The sequence below is a fragment of the Olea europaea genome, unplaced genomic scaffold (genome assembly GCF_002742605.1).
Source record: "Olea europaea var. sylvestris unplaced genomic scaffold, O_europaea_v1 scaffold1741, whole genome shotgun sequence".
NCBI lineage: Eukaryota > Viridiplantae > Streptophyta > Magnoliopsida > Lamiales > Oleaceae > Olea > Olea europaea.
In genome coordinates, this window is record NW_019235122.1 from 74,323 (window position 1) to 98,744 (window position 24,422).

General features: G+C 34.5%; 1 protein-coding gene across 3 annotated transcripts; it reads right to left on the reverse strand.

Moving 5' to 3' along the window:
- Positions 1–887: 887 nt before the first annotated feature.
- Positions 888–19,316, reverse strand: LOC111377897 (biotin--protein ligase 2-like). Of its 3 annotated transcripts, none has more exons than XM_023001046.1 (10): positions 19,179–19,316; positions 16,018–16,291; positions 10,200–10,261; positions 9,954–10,102; positions 7,309–7,429; positions 6,946–7,101; positions 6,100–6,145; positions 5,718–5,790; positions 2,076–2,152; positions 888–1,235 (listed from the first exon to the last, which is right to left on the reverse strand). In XM_023001046.1, exons 1-10 carry the CDS (start codon positions 19,267–19,269, stop codon positions 1,193–1,195), a joined length of 1,092 nt encoding a protein of 363 aa, XP_022856814.1. In that variant the 5' UTR covers positions 19,270–19,316; the 3' UTR covers positions 888–1,192. The 3 variants fall into 3 exon arrangements, with proteins under 3 accessions (XP_022856814.1, XP_022856813.1, XP_022856815.1); XM_023001045.1 differs by lacking the exon at positions 19,179–19,316 and adding an exon at positions 16,684–16,843; XM_023001047.1 differs by lacking the exons at positions 6,946–7,101; positions 19,179–19,316 and adding an exon at positions 16,684–16,843.
- Positions 19,317–24,422: the final 5,106 nt, after the last annotated feature.

Here is a 24,422-nt window from a genome sequence, read left to right on the forward strand (position 1 = left end):
CACCCTAGCAAAACAAGAAACTGCACTGGGGTGATCGGTCCCAAAAACATGACAAAAGAGTGACTTTTCTTTTCCAGCCTTTTCAGGACAACTAAATCCTTCATAAAACGAAAGGGAAAATGTTTGTTTTACGGACCCCTAACACGGGTTTTGATGACACAAGAGACAGTTGCACAAGACAAAATATGGGTTCTCTCTTTCAGTCTAGAATAAGTTCATTATCCTGTAGAAAAGCCGATAGAGTGCGTGTGAACTTGCTCATACACATAGTTTTTTGAGTTTTATAGGACAATGTTAGTTTATTAATGTTCTGAATTCTCCTCCTTTAGAAGGCCTCGAATAAGTATTTTATGGTAAAATGTTCTTTTGAGTTTTGACCATTTCAACCAAACTGTCATTGAATCTTCCATAAAATAATATTACACGTAAATCGAAAACTTTTCTTACATTTTCAACCAATCATTTTTCAAAAAAATACTATTTTACCCATTTTCAACTCTACAAAATGGGGGCCAAATGGGGGCTATGAGCTCATGAATGTAAAACAAGTCTACAAGTTGTTGGAAGAATTTTTACCTGCAGACCCTAATGGATATATCGGATCTGAAAAGGGCTACATCTAGCCACCTACAAATATAATTTGTTCTGGAAAGTGGGGTAGATTGTATCGACTATAATTTAGTTCTACATATATAAATAAGGCTTTGAGTTGTGGGTTTAAAACCACTTGGGTACCCTTCTTTTACTAGTCTGTCTTAAGAATGAGCTCTACCCAATGTTCTTGTAACGTGTGAATGCTCAACCAAACGAGGTGATAACAAGGCTATACCTGTACAAGTCCTACTAGAAACACAATAACAATTCTTGCTACCATTACATAACACCACTTAGGTCATAATGGGCTTTGCTTATTCTAGAAAATAAACATGTCATTACACTCAAATTGTACAATCTCAATATTAGATTATAATGCGACAATATTGAACAGCAATCTGGGTACATTATCCTGAGAAATCTTACTATAACATTACTAAAAAACTTAACTACATCTAGAGCATATCTTTTGCTGAAGAAAATTTAACAGCATAGTTAGGCAAAACTGGGAAAGGACAATAAGAAAGTATCCTCACAAATTCACGAGGTAAAGTTGATAGCCCTTTTGTTTTATCCAGTAGAAGCAACGAATAAATCTTCAGACCAGTTTTCTCCTCACAAGTCCTTTAAAGAAATCAAAACTGTAGCCACAAAGAATAAGTCACATTGTAAAACGAAATACTGCCAGCTGAATATGGCATGTAAGTGAAAAAGAGGGGAAAAAACATAACAAAAATAGGCTCTCTGCTAGTATTTGTCGCCTGACCAACCTTCCCAACTCCCAAAATCCCCCCCCCCCACCCCACCAGCCGTGGATGACCAATGCACAAATGTAACTTCTTATGAGATTGCAAGTCACCTGGTTCATTCTAATTAGAAATAATGGAAACAAACATACAAAGAAATAGAATATCATAACACATAAAAATGCAGAGAAGTTTCTAGGGAAAATTACAAATTAAAGACTTCCAAATTCCAATACATGTATTATGCAAATTGAATACACGACCTAATCTTCTAGAGCAAAACCTAGATAAAAGTTGGTGGTGGAAAAAAATTAAGAACTTCATACTAAGAGCAGTCTGAAGCACTTTGGAAATTAGTTTATTAATCTAATGGCTTTCAATTGTTTGAAAATCTAATCCTTATGTCCTGAGAGAGAGTAGACTCTCAACATCAGAAACTTTTATTCACTTACATAATTGGGACAAATCTGTTGACTTTGGAACTTCAATGTACTCGATCATTCTAAATTTTAATCTATTGCCTTTTACGAGCGCTAGACTTCTCAAACATCAGCACAGCATGGTTTCACAAGAATACGATTCTGTAGTACTCATGCATTTTTATAAGCCAGAATATAACATGCATATATGATTTACAGGCCTTTTTGTCTAAGCTTGCTCAATTAATTGGGATTGGGTAGTAACAACAAATATTTTGTGCATATAGCGCTACTTGTAAAATGCTTGATATAATACCTATTTCCATCTGGATGGAGCTCGCATGCTTGACCATCTTCAGTGACAGCTAATAAATACCCAGAAGTTGTTATACCCTGGACACAAATAAATTGTTTTTCCAATTTTAATTCCTTGGATCAAAACAAACAATAATTATGCCAGTGTCTTAAGTGATTGAGCAGTTCCATTGTGTTAGAATAAATATAAGAGTATGTTGGCTTCAAAAACTTGATAAAGCACGCAAGGGAAGATGTTGTTTGCAAGCTCAAATGCTGTGCATTATGTAGCCATTTCAATCATGTCATTTCATTGAGATTATCCATTAGTCATGGATTCTCATAAGAAATGCCTCAAAGACCTATTAGAGACAGCATAACCATATAGCAATGATAAATTAGAATTGATTTTCCATATTTCTAGTCACTCAACTATGGCCTCAAGATGAAGCTTTGCCATCTACAAATGTTAAAAAGTTAATTAGCTGAGCTTCAAATAATTAGCTGAGCTTCAAAGAATAGGCATAGACACTCAATAACAATTCATCACATGGACATCCTAACAACTGATGAAACAGTGCTCTATTAACCTGTCTATGGATACTTTGAGATAGCTAAAAAAGCAGGTAGACCTTACATATCTTTTACCCAATATACTACTCTTCTTTATATTTAGGCATAGAGTAAGACAGACCATTTTGGCATGAAAGACCAATAGCAAAATGGAATCAGTTTATATATATATATATATATATTTTTTTTTTTCAATTTTGAACTGCAAAGAATAAATTTAATCAACACTCATTGAACTTTAAAATTGTTACTATTTACTCACTCATCTTTAATGGGTTATCCAATGCACACTCATCTTTTGATATAATTACTCATTCATCATCGCTAAGTAACTATTTCAAATTGTGGATGGAAAATCGCATGTGGCAAACAGCAATCCTACGTGGCATGTTGACGACGTTAACTATGTCCATGTCAATAAAAATGCACCAACCAAATGCACTTTTCCCTTTAATTGCAAAATCCCTTCAAATTAAACGCAAATCCACTCACCTCTTCATTTCCCTCATTTCCTCCACACTTTCATCTACATTCTTTCATTTTCTGTTTTTCAATCAAATCCAGAATTCTGAATTCTGTAATTTTTTGTTTTCTACTGAACCCGCAATTTCAATTTTTTAAATTTTGCGTTTTTCAATCAAACCCATAATTTTAATTTTTCATTTTTTGGATTTAAGTCAGAAGGAAGTTTGGAAAGAGTTTCAATCAAATTTATGAAACTTTACCTGAATGGAGGGACAAGTTTTTGTCATACAAGGGGCTGAAAAAGAAGCTTAAGTTGATAGAGCCAAATAGGCCGTTGTCTTCGGCTGTGGAAGAGGAGAGGGCCAAGAAGAGGCAGAAAGTGGACGACGAATTAGCTGCCGACGGTGGTGGTGAAAGGGTGGTTATGACGGAGGCGGTCGTCAAGTTATTGGAGGATGAACTCAAGAAATTTAATGCTTTCTTTGTTGAGAAAGAGGAAGAGTACATCATCAGATTAAAGTTAATTATGCCATATGAATATTTATACAATTGGTCTCTGTAATATAAAGCCAAGCATCATGACTCATGAAGCAACAATGGCAGCCTTATTCTACAAGAAGAAGATATGGATGAGGAATGAATAAAGTTCAAGAGAAATTTAAGGGTATTTGTCCAGTGAAAATGTGGAATATGGATTTGAGGTTAATTCAAAGGGGTTTTGCAATTGAGGAAGGGAAAAGTGTGTTTGGTTGGTGCATTTTTTAGTGATATGGACATGTTTAACGTTGTCAACATGCCACGTAGGATTGCTGTTTGCCATATGTGATTTTCCATCCACAATTTGGAATGGTTACTTAACGAGTGCTGGATCGGTAATTATATAAAAAAGATTAGTGAGCATTTGGTACTCTTTAAAGATAAGTGAGTAAGTAGTAACAATGATAAAGTTGAATGAGTTTTGATTAGATTTACTCGAACTGCAAATGAGTCTATTAAGCAATCCGATCCTTTTTACTTGAACCTCTACTTCACAAGAAATGATTGCTCGTAATCTAAATCTCACCAACGCAAAAAGTCCTTTTTCTTTTTTGAGTGGGGGGTTGGGGGGTAAGAATAATTTATTTATCACTAAAATACAAAATTACATCTGTCAAGAGGACAATGTGTTTTGTAACAACAAAAAAGCAATGAGAAAGTCAAGAATACAACATACTGTTCCACCCTACTCTGGTCATGGAGAAAGGAAATGCTTGAACTCCTTATCAGTAGTACCCCAAAGTACACTAAAATTGTGCCCTAGTCCATAAATCAATCACTACTTGATCATTCGTTCAAAATTCTGCTATTTCTTTCTGCCCAAGTCACCTAAATGATAGCTGGAACTACTATTTCCCAAATAACTGCTCCCATCTTAACTGATCCAAAACCAATTGGTTTTTTGACAAGTAAACCATTACGACTACTCAGGGAAACACAATCAAAACCAGTTCATGAAAAAGTGTCCCCCATACACACCCTTGCAACATCACAATGTGAGAACAAATGCATTCTGAGTCTATGCCAAAACTCAGAATATTACGAGCTCTGAGCCTTGTGAACAATTTGACATCAATTCAGAGCAGACCTCCTAGCAGGTTGACTACTCAGTGAAGAGAATTTGATTAAAAAAATTCGTTTAAAATTTTATGTTAGTAGAAATTTTTATACAAAAATTATAAGTTCACACCAAAAGTTACATTGGAAATTGAACAGAAGCAACAATACTGATATTAAGAAATTTTCATTATTCAAATATTAAGATAAAGAATTTTTGCAAGTATGCAATATTTTTATTGGATGAGAATATCTCAGGTCCATTTCAAGGCAACAAAGACATTTTATAGGCCAATCTTGGGTGTGTTGAGAATTTTACATTTAAAATGAAGGATTCACATCCCATACTCAAGTGCAAGTGTTGAGAGTCTGGAATGCCTTTGTGCCTCTATAAAATCCATATAAAACAGATAATCAGTCACAGTAATTACAAAAGCTATTGGTTCGACTGACATGGTCTTATTTTATACATTGAGTTTACAAATCCAATGAGAACACATTTTGTGGAATTTATGAGTAACAAGAACTTCAAATGCAAATCTACGCAAGAAACTAAAAGTGGATGTGAAGACAAACATGAGCAATCATACATATTCTTATATTATGATATATTCTGGAGATTTATCAAACTTATAAATAATAGGAATTATGAACAAACTTACAGCAACATCTCTGAGTGAATTAATTTTGTCAACAAGGCTCTCTCAAGATCCCATATTTCACATTTCCCACTTAACTATTCAGTCTCTAAACCATTAATAAAATCTAATTGTTCTTATAACTGTCTATGGACCCGACTCCATTAACTAAACATAGCATATTCTTGCTTTAAGCAAAGACAAAGAAAACATGAATCGTAATTAGCTAACAATGAAGTCCACAAAAAAAGAGTACCAAAAAAAAAAATCTTTTAACAAAAAAATAAAAAAATGAATCACAATAATCTGACAACAAAGACCACAAAAAAAAAGAGAGTCCAAAAAAAAAAGATGTAAAAGAGAGCATTTTAAGGCCATGTAATCTGTTAATTCACCTGGATGGTGACTACATTCTCTGAAATTTGATCCTGATTTTCATTCTTCTCCTGTACTATAACTCTCTGTCCACTGCATACCAGTTGAAAATTAGCAGCAAGAATAATAATTACTTATTATAAATTTGTCAAAAGAGAACCATATAAAATCTTTCACTAATTATAAAATTAGTATGCGAAAGAAATTTTGCATAGATCATTTTTTGGTTAGGATAGAGGTTTAAAGCATGGTAACTATTTAAAAAAATGTGCTCCCAAAAATTTTCAGGCATGTATTTATTATCTTTAGTCTCCACCCAGCAAACCAGTAAGGTACATCACTTTGATAAATAAAATTAAGACACATAACACACAGGAGAGAATTACTGATTGGTAATTTCACCTGTGCAGCCATGTCTTGTAGTACAATTCCTCAAGTGCTTGAAATCCTGCATGTAGCGACAAAAAGAAATTTGTTCTTTTTACAATATGTAAGCTATCATCAAATAGAAGAAGAGTCTGGCAATCAAGATAATATACACCAGCACTGCAACTAACTCCAAAAATCATGTTTTGCAGCTCATCTCTCATGACCTTTTGTTTATAGGAATGAGTTGAAAATGGTGGATAAACGGATCCTTTCAACAAGATGTGTCTTTTCAACTCTCTCTGACTTGATCATTATTTCAGGTAAAGTTTGGTTGTAAATGTGTGATTCATTCCTGGACCCCTTTAACAGTGGAGAGCTATGAAGATTCGTTCCAATTTCACCTTTGTTCCACAAGAATCAAGATCAATGAATGATCCAGTGGTAGAGGGGATATCAAGTTTCACGATTCCCTTCTAACTTCGAATTCAAAGGTACTGCAGGGCAGGGTCTTCAGGAGAACCAGAGAATGTGGTTCAAACACTCTTCCATTAGGATCAAGATTATGATGCAGAATGACACATCAAATCAAAACCAATTTTAGTGCCACATATAGAAAGAAATAAAATTTAACCTCATTCCACCATCCCGAAAATGATTATAGTTGATATTTATTTATTAATATGACAACAGATTAGAGCTATATAATTCTTAAAGTCAGATATATGTCTCACTTGAAAAGATCATAAATGTAAGACATAATGATAAACCTAAGTACATATATATATATATATTTAAAACAGTTATATTCAAATTGGTGATAGAGTGAACATGTACATAACAAGTAAACATAATGTTGGAAATCATGAGAATAATAATCACCTTGACATATGAAAATATCGTAATAGTTCTCAAATTTATTGAAGAAAGCTGCCACAATATCTTCTCGTTGTAGTTGATAAACAACAGAGGTTAATCTTTGTATAATTGCATTCAAGCATGTTGTTGGTTTCTCATTACTAACATTCAAGCCAATTCCTACAAGATAGGAAATTTTGAATGATTTAATCTTGTATAAGCTCATGTGGGAACCACACCAAGATGAACAAATGGAAATGAATCAGCCTGCCAAGTCAGAGTATATTGAGAACATGACAACAGCAAAACCTGTTAATGAAATTTTCTCCAGTTCAATATAAATGTTAAGCCTAGATGTGTGTATTGTCAAAGAATGGAAGTGTTTACCAGCACTGACACTGAACTTCTTTGATCTATATGTTGATGTGCACAAAATGCCTCCCACTTTAAGACCATCTAAATACAGATCATTTGGCCACTTTATTCTAACATTGGGAGGTGGTATACCCTGAAAAAGATTATGGTACCAAGATGAAGAAAATTAAAATGGAAGATTTGAGGCCAAGATTTAAAAAAGAGTAAATATATTATACGATATATGATTAAACCATCCATCTACATTGTTTTACAAAGAGCACGAGGCTTACTCTTTGAACACCATTTGGCAAAGCTTGTAGCTAGACCCACTGTGGGACAATCAAACCATCCGACTTTGGGTGGCTGAGGTTGAACTTGTTATGTAATCATTATTGTTTTTGTTGATTCATTTTGAGTTGAAAAAAAGAATTTAATTTGTTGAAATGCTTTATTATAAATCTTTAGTTAGTTTACGTTTTATTATGGCCTTGTTTGATTCCTATTTTTCCTAGAATACATTTCTTTCGCTTCTTTTTAACAACACGTTCTTCAATAAAATAACATTACACGCAAATCAAAAACTTTTTCTTATTTTTTAATCACATATTCTCCATCAATCTACTATTCTAAAATACATTTTTCCAATTTAATGGTGCTCAAACAAGTGCAATAAGTATAATATAGTATTTTCTAAATTTGGAATTATTTTATAGGTTAACGTTGGGACTTACTCCATAAAGAGCATTGAGGCTTATGACTCGCCTCTCTCGGATGCAAATTACCTTAATACCCCATTTTGCTCTTTAAATAATGTGCACATAACCATATATTCTCAAGAAAGAACAGTAAATCGTAGAAAACTATTAAGATTAGTTTTCTACTTTTTCCTTCAAGAGGTGAAAATTCTTCAGCTCCATTAATACTCAACCCCCATCTAAAAAACTAAATAAATGAATAAGTTGTTTCTCTCTTTAGATATGATCGAAGACCATTCTACAACATACTATTCAAACATTCCTCCACTTTCAATTGTGAACAAAGGTCAAATGTTGTTGAACTTCGATACTTTCAGAAAATTCTCTCAAAGGCAGTGGCAGAGCCATGAAAATTTATTTTGGAGGAGCTATTACGGTAGGAAGTCGACGAGCGGCGGTAGCTACAAAGAGAACGATAATTGAAGAAAACAATAAAGCTACATATTTTGTTAAAAAACTTTGCTAGAAAACATAAAACTAAATAACTTTGGATTAACCATAAATAAAATACAAATAAATAATGAAGAAAAGCAAAAGAAAAAAAAAAAGGAAACATCATTATTTTGTAAAAAAATCAAGATGTGATTATACGGAACCTAAAAAATAAAAAAAGTTGAGAAAATAAATTGAACCAAAGGTTCTCATGTACCTAAAATTTTATAAAATTTTCATTTCTTCATTAATGTTTGTTGTTTGTAGCTGACCGGTTGGGTTAATTCATCGAAATTCAAATTATTTCAACACAATTTTAGTTTTTTACATTTTCTGGAATCGAAATACCAACATAACTAATAAAAAAAAACTTGACAGTGATATATGTTGTCTATGTAAATCACAGATGTGAAAATATGCGGAATACGTCGATGAAAGGGTATAAAAAACGAAAAGAAAAGATATAGGTTAAGCGTAAATCGATATACTAAAATAAAAATACAAAGAACCAATGATATAAAAGTAATGAATCCAAATGTAAATAGAGTAAGGGTACGAATTCCATATAATACTTTTATAATATAGATGGGATTGTGTATCATTATAGACAAATTAAACTTTCTAAAAAATTCTTATTCGCCCGCTTGAAATTTTGAAGTGGATGAATAAATAAACAATTCAAATTGGATTCGGTTGAATGGTAACAACGAAATCGAGTGCTAACTTCATTTCTTATTGAATTAACTGGTCGTTGTGCTATCGAACCTTTATTTTGAATTCGATAATTTTTATTAAAAAAAAAAAAATCGACATAATTTGTTTATTATTATGAGAGTTAATCCTACTAATGATTATGAATTTCCATTCTAGAGAGAGAGAGAAAAAAAAAAGCCCTAGGGCATATCGTCCAAATCATATGTCCAGTATTAGATGTAGCCCTGTCAAACAAGGTGCCTAATATTTATGACGCTCTCATAGTTAAAGGTCGAAATACTGTTGGTTAAGTAATTAATGAGACTTGTGAGGTACAACAATTATTAGAATATAATCAGTTAGAGTTGTAGCTATGAGTGCTACAGATGATTTGGTTAGAGGAATGGAAGTGATTGATACATGAGCTCCTCTAAGCCTTTCGGTCTAAGAGTGACTTTGGGACGAATTTTCAACAAACCAAATGTCAAGAACTGCTTGACAAAAACCTAGTATTTTACGTAATGCTTGACAACCTTCCATCAGTGCTTAACCCACTCACTGAAGTGTTTGCTTTACACATTATTCTAAATACTTATAACGAATTTCATTCATTGACGCTAGCATACCACACCATGACACTTGGTTAAACATAAATGCAAAAAGTGCAAACATTTTACTGCATGAAAAGAATTTATGGTAATTTGGTTGCCCAAAATTTGAATTTCAGTATGCATCTCAAGAAACTGTTCTATAAATATTTGGATACTAAACAAAAATTTGACAAAAGGCACTTACATTTCGAAGACAAACGTCATTAATTGCCTCAGCCATTGCCAGACACACAACATACTGCACAAGTGGCACCACTCGACCATCTTCCATTTGTAAGGTAAATGAAAACATTAGGCATCCCTTCGGTGACTCCCACACATTCTTTGACCGACCTTCAAACCCCACCCACCATCCCAAAAATAAAGAATGAAAAGAAATTAGAGAATGAAAAACTTGAAACTCCTACTACATTATACCACACGCTAATACCTCTGCCTTTGAGCTGCACATCAGCAACACATACTGCGCCTAACGGCAGCTCGCAAAAATTACTACAAAAGAACATTAAGAAAATGTAGTCAAAACAACATAGCACATGGTATGATATGGGTTAGCAATACTTTTACAACAAAATTGTACGTTTCTTAACATTTCACGTAATATTATCAAATTTATGCCTGTAGACAACAAATTTTATAGCTTGGGTATTTAGAATTGAAGTGAAAATATTACATCCTAAACTGGAAAACTATACACCAAGAACATGTCAATTGCTAAAGCACAATATGCAACACGAGTTAGCGCTACCTTATGAATTTAAGTGTTATAGCTTGCTATTATTAAAATTATCAACACCAAAAACTTGACACTATTAAAATATGACAAAAATGCTCATTTCCAACAGTAGAGAAAGCCAACAATTATTTCACAATCAGCAATGCCAGCAAGGTTCCAGCAAAGTGGACAAAGCCAACAATTGCTTCACAATCAGCAATGCAAGCAAGGTTCAGAAATTCTAGAAGAATCTGAGGATGGCCGAGGGTATGTTCTGATGTATCTACTGGAGTCTTCTGGAAGAATTTCTTGTTCTTTTTTGTCAAAGTTTTTCTTTCCTGACAATTGTATAAATAGCCTACCACATGCTTGTATTTTCAACACAATGAAATATACAAAAAAGTAATTTCTCCCAACTTGATTCTTCTCTACGTTTTTCTATTTTCATTGATTTTTCTTATATGGCATCAGAGCAACCATAGCTCAAGAGGATTCTATCAACTCAAATCAAAATCAAATCCTACCTTCAAATCCAGAACAAGAGGATTTTACCAACTCAAATCAAAATCAAAACCTACCTCCAAATCCAAATCCAAACTCCGTTGATCCATCCCAGTCATTCAACCATATTTTATTGGTAATAACGATAGTTCTGGAGCTTTGCTAGTTAGTCAAATGTTGGATTCCAACAACTATCATTCCTGGGCTAGATCGATGAAGAGAGCTCTCCGAATCAAGAACTAGGCTTCATAGATGGGAGTATTTGTGAACCCACTGATGCAAACAGTCCATTGATGGATCATTGGTTGAACTACAATGATATCGTCATCATCTGGTTGCAGAACACCATGTCCATGGATATCAAGCCAAGCACACTCTATGTTGAGACGGCTCACCAGTTGTGGCCGGAACTTGAGCAGCAACTTGCACAACAAAATGTACACATAATTTTTAAGATAAAGCAAGGTATTGCAAGTTTACAGCAGAACCAAAACTATGTTAGTATGTACTTCTCAAAACTCAAAACTGATGAGTGTTGAATTATGAATGCATTTCTAACTGCACTTATGGGGAACTAAAGACAGTATTGAATGATCAAGAGAAGGATTGGGTGATGAAATTTCTCATGGGGTATAATGACTCGTACAAGAACCTTAAGGCTCAAATCCTTCTAATCAAACCTTTTTCAAGTTTCAATGAGGTTTATTCTATTATTCAACAAGAAGAAAAGAAAAGGAAAATTTCTGTTGATGTCCCTACTAATGCACTATGGCACTTATGGCAAAGGTAGCTGCGAGAGATGAGGAAAAACGGAATACAATGCCCCAAAGAAAATATTATTGCACCCTTTGCAAAATGTCTAGACATTCAATTGAGAGATGTTTCAAAGCCAATCCTGATAAACCAGAGTGCAATTATTGTAACATGCCTAGACACACACCTGGGAAATGCTTCAAATTACATGGCTATCCAACGAGGCACAAGTTCTATAGAAAACCTGGAGCCACTGGGTCTTCTGCCAATCAAGCAGTCACTCTTAGTCAACCTGGACAGAAGCAGCTCAGTAACAACACCCAAATGTCTTCTCAAGAGCAATATGGTCAGCTGATGGCCTTACTCAAACCACAGAACAACCAACTTTACACATCCTCAGCCAACTAAGTGAATACCTTCTTCTTTAAGTGAGGTTGACATTCCAAAGATTTATGGTATTTCTCTCTGTTTCTGTGTATAGTACAAAACTAAAAAAATATCTATGTTGTTGCTTGGATTATGGACACCAGGGCAATAGATCACATGATCTGTTCCCCTACCTTTTTCACCACTATTAAGGCAAAAATTAATCATTGCAATCCCACATGGAGATTTTATTAGTGTCACCCATATTGGAACAGTCAAAATAACTGAAACACAAATTTTACAACATGTTTTGTGTATTCCATCTTTCTCCTTCAATCTGATCTCTGCCAGAAAATTGTCAAAAACTTCACACTTCTTGTCTTATTTTCTTTCTTGAAACTTGTTTTGTTCAGGACCTTTCCAATTGGAAAATGACTGGAATGGATGAAAGTAAGGCATAGGTTATAACATCTATTGCATAATGCAGTCTCTTCTACAGCTTTAAATGAAGCCTTACCTTTTCTGGCCATCAAATCCACCATATTAGCTTCTGTCATCAACAACCAAGAAGACATCAACATTTGGCACTATAGATTAGGACATCCCTCAGACTCTAGACTAGATCTTTTGAATTTTGATCATGTATCTAAAAATGCTAACATCAAAGCACCTTGTCATATCTGCCCTCTAGCAAAATTGCATAAGTTACTCTTTTCCATAAGTCAACATAGATCACAAAAATGCTTTAAGTTAGTCCACTGTGATTTGTAGGGACCTTATAATGAATTAGCCTATGATGGATCGAGATACTTTCTTAGCATTATAGACGATTTCAGAAGATGTACTTCGGTTAATCTTGCTAAAATTTAAATCAGATGCTACTGGTGATTTGCAGAACATTTGTGCAATGATTGAAAATCAATTTGATTCCAAAATCAAAGTAATTAGGATGGACAATGGAGGTGAATTTGAAATCAAAAAATTTCTACTTAGAAAATGGTATAATCCACCAAAAATCCTATTTAGAAACCCCTCAACAAAATGCTATAGTCGAGAGGAAACATCAACATATCATAAATGTTTCAAGGGCCTTAATATTTCAGAGTGAAGTCCTTATGAAATACTGGTTGAATTGTGTTCTTACAGTGGCCTATCTTACAAAAGATATGTTGCTTAGCCTTTGAACTCAAAACACCCTTTGAACTCCTTTTCAAAACTAAGCCTACCTATTCCCATCTTAAAGTCTTTCGTTGCTTAGCTTTCGCGTCTACCCTAACTCACAACTGACACAAATTTGATGCTAGAGCAAGGAAGTGTGTGTTCTAGGTTATCCCTTCAAGATTAAAGGTTACAAACTGTTACATTGGGTTCAAACAAAGTCTTAATTTCCCAGAATGTTGTTTTTCATGAAAACATCTTTCCTCGCAAAACCACAGACATTATCACTCATTCTCCTTCACCAACCTTAACTGAAATGCCTTTTGCTCAACCATCAACCATTGATCTAAGCTATCATATTGAGTAAACCCCTTTTCTCCACGATCAACCTTCAGATTCTTTAGATCAGCCATCTACATCTCTAAGTCCAACTAACCAACTGAAACTTCTACAAAATCTCCTCAAAACAATTCCACAAGTCGTCACTTACCTCAAACGTCCACTAGAGATAGAAGACTGCCTTCATATTTGCAAGATTGTGTATGCCAACAAGCCTCCTCACTTCCCACTTCACGGGGAGAAAGGCCATGCTAAATTAGGTAGCCTTTTTCCTTTATGTGCCACTTTATCATATCAAAAATTGTCTTATTCGCATAAAGCATTTGTCACTTCCATATCAACATACACAGAACCTAACACATATCAATAAGCAGTTAAGTATATGGAATGGCGTAAGGCTATGAAAGCTGAAATAGATGCACTAGAGATGAATGACACTTGGGAAGTGTATAACGGTACAAGACTAGACTTTTAGCCATAGGGTACACACAACAAGAAGGGTTGGACTACCATGTGGCTAAACTAGTTATTGTTAGAACTTTATTAGCTGTTGCTGCAATTAAGGGTTGGTTTTAGCACTAGTTAGACGTACAAAATGCATTTGTACATGGAGACCTAGATGAGGAAGTGTACATGCAACTACTGCCTGGATATTCCAAGGATGGTGAATCAAAAGTTTGTAAACTTCGCAAGGGTTTATAAGGGTTGAAGCAGGTCGCTAGGCAATGGTACTCTAAATTGTCCTCATTTATCATTCAACAAGGTTTTTAACAATCCAAAGCTGATTATAGTTTGTTTACAAGGTCCACCAAAGATTCTTTCACGGCCATATTAGTCTATGTTGACGACACTATAATAGCTGGAAATAGTATGCAGGTTATTGAATCTCTCAAGTCATCTCTTGATGCCACATTCAAGATCAAAGACTTGAGTGTAGTAAAGTATTTTCTTGGGCTAGAAGTGGCACGGTCAATAAAGGGGATTCACATTTGTCAGAGGAAATATACTCTAGGGCCCCGTTTGTTTCTCTTTGTAAGAATGAGAATGAAAAATATAGTCGTTATGGATCCCACACAAGAGATAGAAATTCAAATTTGGTGACTTGATGTGATGAATAACGATCATATTTTTCATTTTAGTGGATAAAGAATGGGAAACAAGCGGGGGCTAGATATTCTTGCTGATTCTGGAACTATTGGAGCAGTGCCAGCCAAGACACCATTGGATCAACATTTTAAACTCTTCAAAGATCAAGGTGAATTACTTCCTGATACATCTATCTTAGAAGACTTATTGGGAGACTTCTTTATTTAACAATAATCAGACCTGACCTTGCTCACTCGGTGCAACTTCTTATCCAGTATATGCAAGCTTCTAGAATCCCACACTTAAATGCAGCTCATAAGGTGTTGAAATATATTAAGCGAGCTCCTAGATAGGGTTTGCTTTATTTTTCTGCATCTATTATACAGCTCAGATCTTATTGTGACTCAGATTGGTGGACATGTCCAAACACCAGAAGATCTATCACAGGTTATTGTGTTTTTCTTGGGTCCTCTCTAATTTCTTGGAAGTCCAAGAAGCAAAATACTATCTCTAGACCTTCTGCAGCGGCTGAATATAGGGTTATGGCAAGTGTTTGTTGTGAGTTAAGCAGGCTTAAGAATTTGCTTCATGATTTACAGATTGCCCAAGCAGCATTATTAGCCTGTGATAATCACGCTGCCCTGTACATTGCTGCTAACCCGTTTTTTATGAAAGAACCAAGCATATTGAGCTTGACTGCAATTTGATTCATGACAAAATTCAAAAAGGGAGTACTGATACTAAACATGTCAGCAATGGTGCACAAATTGCAGATATTTAGAATAAGTATTTGGCCTCTATGCATTTTTATTCTCACTTAATCAAGATGGGAGTAGAAGACATATACTCTCCATCTTTGGGGGGGGGGGGGGGGGGGGGGGGTAAAAAAAAAAAAAAGGAACTTGCGGGCAGTCCGGATCCGGACTTGGCGATAATACTGCCAGCAGAGTAGACAAAGCTAACAATTGCTTTACAATCAACAATGCTAGCAAGGTTCAAAAATTCTAGAAGAATCTAAGGAGGATAGCTGAGGGTATATTCTGATATATCTACTGGAGTCTTCTGGAAGAATTTCTTTTCTTTTTCTTTTGGATATACGGTTTTACAACTTGTATAGAGTTTATTACAGTTTTTCTTTCCTGACAATTGTATAAATAGCCTACCACTTGTTTGTATTTTCAACTCAATGAAATACACAGAAAAGCAATTTCTCTTGATTCTTCTCTCTGTTTTTCTATTTTCATTGATTTTTCTTATAAACACTATAAAATAAAATGAATTCCCATGAGTTTACAACAAGATACTTAAGAAAAAAAGAAATATTGCTTACTGGGAAACAACATCGTGTGTAGACGCTAATTTGGGAGAGTAAATGAGGAATTTTCCGAAACGAGAAGTTGAAAGAGAATTCATATATGAATCTATCTGAAACGCATCCTTTTGAAAGCTCTCTTGTTTTTCATTCTCCGAATGCAAAACAACATTTATCGAAGCATTCTCTGGGAGTTTTAACGTGTTATTGGTCTTCAACAACATGGCTAATTCGTTCTCTGTACTTGATTTTCCGCATAAGATCAACGTAGTTGGTGATTCCAACTCCATTTCTGCACAAACACACACAAAAGGGGGGCAATTAGTACTGCATATAACTTGTAGGCGTCGGCATAGTCCCGATCGTCCGGTTCCAACAAAAACCCCACCGCACTATCTTTGAGAATTCTATGGATGCAATTTATTTTGCGCTTCAAACAAAACTATAAAGGGTAAACTGTTACAGTTTCTAATTTTTCTTTCATACCTTCCTTTTGTGTGCTAAAAGCATTAATTATTATAAACACATAATAAATACATATCAATTCATGTTAAATTAACGTAAATTAACTTAATTGTTGATGTAACTGTGAGATTATTATATAAAAAATGGAACTAAAATTCGATCCTAATTAGAACCGAGATTGAGAAATGTAAACAAAGTTAGGAATTGACAAATCCTTACTTGATGCAGAGACTGAGAGTAAGATAGTTTTGGGAATGAAAATGAGTTTCGGAAGAGAGAGAAAACGAGGGGAGCCTATGAAGAGTAGCATATGGATTTTTTCAGCTCTGTATACAGAGCAAAATGGCGGCAATGACGGGCCGTGGGCTTGTGACGGAGAAAACAATTCGCAATTTGGGTAATTTTCAGTGCCCAGCCCTTCAGGTTTTAGAATTGTAATTTCCGACTCAACTTTAAAACAATATGTAACTTAACCCCCAAAATATGGATATGCCATTAGAAATTGAAATTTTGAGTTTTTTCGTTGTTATTTTATGGCAGACAACACGAGTGACAATATAGCCCCTATTTGACAACTTTTAAGAATTTAAATTATTTGCTACAGTATCATTTTTCACTAAACATTTTTACAATAAAGTATTATGCACACAAATCAATAAAATTTTCTTATTTTTTAACCACGCATTCTCAAAAATACTATTTAAAACTCTTTAATTTTTCAAATAATCAATTGGGTTATATGATGTTAGCCTAGGAATGGGGTCTTATCGAAGTGCTTTATTTCATTTGGTGTCAAACATGCCATAATGCATCGTGGATAGAATATTCCTCCAAATAAGCAAGTAGGTGAATCTCAAAACCATATATATTGGTATTGGTATTGGTATTGGTAGAATTGTAAATATCTTGATAACGACTAGGTAAATCTGCAAAACCAAAGACCATATGAGAGACGTAAATTCATGAACCTCAAAATCATATATTGACTTAGCTTTGTTGGGCACGTTGCAACAAATTACTCAACTTTGATTAGAGTTAGAAAAGTTTCGTAAATGATGGACCAAACATGCTATTTCAAAAGGTATAGTTTCCAAAAGAGCGCACGGAAAAAAATTTCCATGAGCGGAGATTCATTGAGCTATCTCAACATCCCTTAAAAAAATGTTCTAAAACTAGTAGCCTATTCGGCTAGTTCAATAACAAGCCTAATAAAAAAAATTTTACCACAAACTCTATGGCTCTGTTTGAGCTGTATTATTTTGAAAAAAATACATCATTAAATACTGATTTGACGTTATTTCAATCACATATTTTTCAATAAAATAATATTACTTGCAAATCCAAATTTTTTCTTTATTTTTAATCATACATTCTCCATCAATCCACTATTCCAAAATATATTCTTAAAAAATAATGTGGCTCAAATACACACTATATTTAAAGTTTCAATTTCAAAAATCAAGTATAGATAATTTTTTTTATTAATCAAAAACCAAGCATATGCAAATATACCCCGCCCAACCACTTTCTTCACTCAAAGAAACCATTCACCTGATCCGCACCACTTTCTTCGCTCATAGAAACCATCCATCCCATCATAACCAGAACATGTAGGGGTGGCAATAGGCCGAGCGGCTCGTCAGCTCGCAAAAACGGAGCAAGTGGACGGCTCGGGCTCGTAAAAACACGAACGCGAGCCGAGCGGGTCGGGTCGGTTCGGTGGGCGGGCCAAGCTAGCTAGGCTTGCAAAGGAAACGAGTCACTAGCAGCGAGCTCGCGAATGGCTCGTTTTTAACGAGCCACGAGCCCAGCTCGTGGGCTCGTGTTAAAAAGTGATCGAAACAGTCACTTTGTTTCAATCACTTTGTTCAGTGACCGTTTCGGTCCTTGATTTTTTTTGGGTAATTAGCACAAAACATTCCTACCTTTCGATGTTTTTGTGGAAAACGTCCCTACCTTTCATTTTTTGCATTTTTACCCCTACATTTCACCTTTCATTGCGCAAAAGGTCATTTTCATTCATTTTTTCAATAAAATGACGATTTTACCCTCCTATTGAAATAAAACAAAAATAAAAGAAATAATTAATTAATTAATTGCAATCATATTTCTAAATCTTTCAAAATATTACAGATAAATCCTAAATTCTCCACTACCGCCACTTTCACAACCCCACCAAGCCACCACCTATAGATCCATATAGCACCGCTTTTCGACCACAACACCTATCGGACTCCACCACCACCAGCATCGCCTCACTCTCCCCAGTATCCTCCTCCATAGTATTGGTTATCAATCTGTCCGAAACAACCGCATTTACGGTGGTGGAGTCCGGTGGGCATGGTGGTCGAAATGTGGTATTATGTGGATTTATAGTTGGCAGTTTGATAGGTTGTGAAAATGGTGGTAGTTAAGAATTTATGATTTTTTTGTAATTTTTTAAAAATTTGAGGACTATGGTTGCAGTTGGTAATTCATCTTTTCTTTTTGTTTTATTTGAATAGGAGAGTAAAATCGTCATTTTATTGAAAAAACTATAAACACATAATAAATACATATCAATTCATGTTAAATTAACGTAAATTAACTTAATTGTTGATGTAACTGTGAGATTATTAAAAAATTAATTTATATAAAAATGGAACTAAAATTCGATCCTAATTAGAACCGAGATTGAGAAATGTAAACAAAGTTAGGAATTGACAAATCCTTACTCGATGCAGAGACTGAGAGTGAGATAGTTTTGGGAATGAAAATGAGTTTCGGAAGAGAGAGAAAACGAGGGGAGCCAATGAAGAGTAGCATATGGATTTTTTCAGTTCTGTATACAGAGCAAAATGGCGGCAATGGCGGGCCGTGGGCTTGTGACGGAGAAAACAATTTGCAATTTGGGTAATTTTCAGTGCACAGCCCTTCAGGTTTTAGAATTGTAATTTCCGACTCAACTTTAAAACAATATGTAACTTAACCCCCAAAATATAGATATGCCATTAGAAATTGAAATTTTGAGTTTTTCTTTTTTCGTTGTTATTTTATGGCAGATAACATGAGAGACAATATAGCCCCAATTTGACAACCTTTAAAAATTTAATTATTTGCTACAGTATCATTTTTTACTACACATTTACATAATAAAATATTATGCACACAAATTAATAAAAAAATTTTACTTTTTAACCACACATTCTCAAAAATATTATTCAAAACTCTTTAATTTTTCAAATAATCAATTGGGTTATTTGATGTTAGCTCTTGGAATGGGGTCTTATCGAAGTGCTTTATTTCATTTGGTGTCAAACATGCCATAATGCATCATGGACAGAATATTCCTCCAAATAGGCAAGTTGGTGAATCTCAAAACCATATATATTGGTATTGGTAGAATTGTAAATATCTTGATCGAGTAGCTAAATCTGCAAAACCAAAGACCATATGAGAGACGTAAATTCTTCCAATTGGGTAGATGAACCTCAAAATCATATATTGACTTAGCTTTGTTGGGCACGTTGCAACAAATTACTCAACTTTGATTAGAGTTAGAAAAGTTTGGTAAATGATGGACCAAACATGCTATTTCAAAAGGTATAGTTTCCAAAAGAGCGCCCATAAAAAAATTTCCATGAGCGGAGATTGATTGAGCCATCTCAACATCCCTTAAAAAAAAGTTCTAAAACTAGTAGCCTATTCGGCTAGTTCAATAACAAAGCCTAATAAAGAAAATTTTACCACAAATTCTATGGCCCTGTTTGAGTCGTATGATTTTGAAAAAATACATTATTAAATAGTGATTTGACATCATTTCAATTACATATTTTTCAATAAAATAATATTACCCACGAATCCAAAATTTTTCTTTATTTTTAATCACACATTCTCCATCAATCCACTATTCCAAAATACATTCTTCAAAAATAATGTGGCTCAAATACACACTATATTTAAAGTTTCAATTTCAAAAATCAGATATCGATAATTTTTTTTGTTAATCAAAAACCAAGTATATGCAAATATACCCCACCCAACCACTTTCTTCACTTAGAGAAACCATTCACCTGATCCACACCACTTTCTTCTCTCATAGAAACCATCCATTCCATCATAACCAGAACGTGTTGCTCATTCGCGGCGGAACTAGACGAAGGAGGTGGGAAACGAATCTTCTTCAAAGATCTAGTGATGGTGTTGCTTGTTAGATTTTGTGCCTCGAATTAGTGTAGATTTTTTGAAAAATATTGTTTCCTTATTTTCACGTCATTTTATTATAAAAATATTATTTCCTTTATTCCACATTATTTTTTATATTATTTCCATCTTTATAATAGTTTTAGGGTTTAGGATGTTTCTATAAATATGTAGCTCTTTATTCAGTTTAGGCGAAGCTTTACTGCTCAGTTCTTTGTATTCTCTTCACATATTGTCTTGAATAAAACATTGATTTCTCTGCTAATTTCTCATCAATTCCTTTGCTTTAATCTTGCTTCTATCGTTGTGATTTTGTCTACATCACATATTTCACATTGTGTCATTAAATCTCAATTCTTGTATCGCCTCCAGGTCCAACAAGTGGTATCAAAGCAATTATATTAACTTACTTGTGTCCCAACAAGTGATATCAGAGCTAAGCTGTAAGTTCCTTGTGATTTGGTTGAGATTTTTTTCAGAAATGGCAACATTAAAATATGATATTCCGCTACTGGATAGCAATACAATATTTTCGCTGTGGCAAGTAAAGATGAGAGCTATGTTGGCGCAGATGGATTTAAACAATGCTTTGCTGGGTTTTGAAAAGATACCAACAAATTAGACAACGGAAAGACAGGAAGGCTCTATCGCAGATTCATCTTCATATTTCCTATAACATTCTGCAGAACGTATCAAAAGAGAAAACGTCGGCTGCTTTGTGGTTGAAACTTGAGCAGTTATGCATGATCAAAAGTCTCACAAGCAAACTGCATTTCAAGTAAATATTGTATTCTAGTCGCATGGCAGAAGGAGGATCACTGGAAGACCACTTGACTGTGTTCAAAGAAATCGTTGCAGATTTGGAAACATTAGATGTCAAATATGATGAGGAGGATATGGCCTTGATCCTGTTGTGTTTGCTACCCCCTTCATACTCATCGTTTCGGAACACGATATTGTACAGTCGTGACACGCTTACCATTAAAGATGCTCACGATACTTTATTCTCAAATGAAAAGATGAAGCATATAGTTGGAGCTACATCTAGGGATGAGAAAACTCTGGTATCTCATGGTGATCAATAGATGAGTAGATCGAAGGTAACCTTCAGCAATTTTTATTATTTCTACAGTAGGAGAAAAGGACATGTTAAGAAAGATTGCGATATGCTGCAGGCTAAAGGTAATTTGGTAGCAAATCGTATGAGGCAATGAGATACTTCGGACAAGACCAGTGTCGTTGAAGACTTTTCGGATGGCGGAGATGTGGTGTTGATCGTATCTAACATGGAGTCTGAGCCTGAAGAGGAGTGAATTCTGGATTCAGCATGCACATTCCATATGTGTCCCAATCGAGACTTGTTTGAGGCATATGAGGTGTTTAAGTAAAGTAAAGTTGTCATGGGAAACAATCAATCTTGCCGGGTTGCTGGAATCAATCGGGTCCGATTGAGGTTGTAGGATAGAACAGTCAGGATACATAGCCAGGTTTGAAATGTTCCAAACTTGAAAAAGAATCTTATCTCATTGATTACTCTTGATTCAAAGAGATATAAGTTCTCTGGTGAATATGGAGTCTTGAAGGTCCGAAGGGGTGTCCGGGTTATACTGGAGTGACAGAAAAGGTCTCAGTTGTACATCTTGCAGGGCGCGCGCAAAACTAGTTAAGAGACATCTAGACATATTTGGTACCATGGTGGACATTTAGTTTGGTACAGTACCTCTTATGAAGGGTTCCGATTTGGTTTAGAACATTTCTCAGAAGAGTGTTGGTGATTCCGTTTTGCCACCAATTTTAGCTGATACACCGTGTTCAAATGTTAAGGCTAGATCCATTGAGAGTAAGTACATTTTGGAGATATCGAAAATGCTTTCGGTATATTTGAAGGTGTCAATTCTAGCAAGGGACTTTCTGATCAGACATTTTCTATGGATTTTGCTACATGATGTACTTTGACTCTGTTTAGTCAATATTAATTCCTTGTTAAAATTTTGGGAACCTGGGATTAGGGTTCGGGTGTCTCTTGTGGATGGCCGGCAAAGGATGATGTTTTTCTTGAGGTGGAGAGTTTTGGTTACTGTTTGAGAAATTTGGTTATTTCGATGCAATGGGACATATTTTTTTAGGTGAAGAAATTTTTTAGCTTTGTTCGTTACACCGGGATTTGAGTCAAGGTGAAAATTGTTAAATTTTGTGTCCCAAACTAGGTGGACTTTTTGGAAAATATTGTTTTCTTATTTTCAAGTGATTATATTGGAAAAATATTATTTATTTTATTCCACATTATTTTATATTATTTCCATTTTTATAATATTCTTAGGGTTTGGAATGTCCCTACAAATATGTAACTCTTCATTCAGTTTAGGTGAAACTTTATTACTCAGTTTCTTGTATTCTATCCACATATTGTCTTGAATAATAATCCTGCTGCTATTGTTATGATCTTGTCTACATCATATATTTATATTGTTTTATTAAATCTCAATTCTTGCATCGCCTCCAGGTCCAACAAGTGGCATCAAAGCAATTTCGTTAACTTACTTGTTCCCAACAACGCTCGCCTCATGTCCAACTCATTGATTGAGAGTCGACCTTCATTTGCAAGCCATTTGTAAATGCAATGGACAAAACCACCACCACTGTGCCACTCATGTTATTCTAGTGATGACGATGGTAGTGAGTTGGCGATTCAAGGCGGTGCTCGTTAGATGACTTCAAATTTGAACGTGACTACTTTCCAAGAGCCCTTTCTCACCACCAAGTAGCTCTTTTTCCCATCCTGTTGCTTCAATTAATTGTGCAATTTTCATGTCTACTACTTCTAGTAGTGCCCTTTGTTTTGATGTTCTGGTGGTGTTAGGATTTGAGGTGGCAGCCGTTAGACAGAAATGAACACTGTGCTGGTTGAGGATTTAAGGTCGTGTTTGTAAGATGGATGAGGTTGTGACCAGCTAATGGATAATTTTTACTAGTAAATAATTTGTGATATATTAAAATGTTTGATTTGTAATTAAATATATAATTGTAATTCATAAAATGTGTTTTGTAACTGTGATTTTGTATAATTTGTGATTAGCATGTTTGATTGCAATCCACAAATTGTGTTTTTTTTAGTATAACTTTGTGTAATTTGTAATTAATATGTGATTGTAACATGTTTGATTAAATATAAGTCACAAAATTTAATCAAATTTCACAAATTGTGATTACCTAATTTTTTTAAAATTTCATCAAGTTTCTTAAAAATTTACCCACCTATCCCTTTCAAAGCGAAAAAACAATTTAGAGTATTTTTAAGAGATTTTTTGAACATTAGATACTCTCTATTTTAAAATAGAGAGTAAATTTAGAGCCAAACACACACTCTGTAATTAAATGCATTTGAAATATTTTTAATTTTAATGGAGGAATTGATACGATAATTTGGAGGAAAGCTAATGAAAATAAGAGATAAGAAAAAACATAAATATTTTTTTTTAAGTAGTAAAATTAAGGGTTAAACATAAAAAGTATATTGGAGTAGTTAAAATGTCTTACTCTCTAAATTTAATGATGATTTCTTGAAGATGCTCTAATTGAGTTGAAGACTTCCGTTGTGATATTTTTCGCTAAAGTTAGAGGTAGATGAAGGACGAAATTGATGCTTATGAAAATCAAAACCAAGACTAAACCCATCTCAGCATTGAACCAAACCCAAACTAATAGCCCAGCCCAATTCTGAATCCAATCTTAGCCCATGCAAGTCTCTTGTAACCACCACTACAACTCTGTGTGCG

Coding starts and splice junctions, on each gene's coding strand:
- LOC111377897 (XM_023001046.1), bottom strand. CDS start 19,269: ATGCTACTCTTCATTGGCTCCCCTCGTTTTCTCTCTCTTCCGAAACTC. Junction 7,430..9,953: donor ATGACGTTTGTCTTCGAAAT/GTAAGTGCCTTT, acceptor AATCTTTTTCAG/GGTATACCACCTCCCAATGT. Junction 5,791..6,099: donor TACAAGACATGGCTGCACAG/GTGAAATTACCA, acceptor ACTGGTATGCAG/TGGACAGAGAGTTATAGTAC.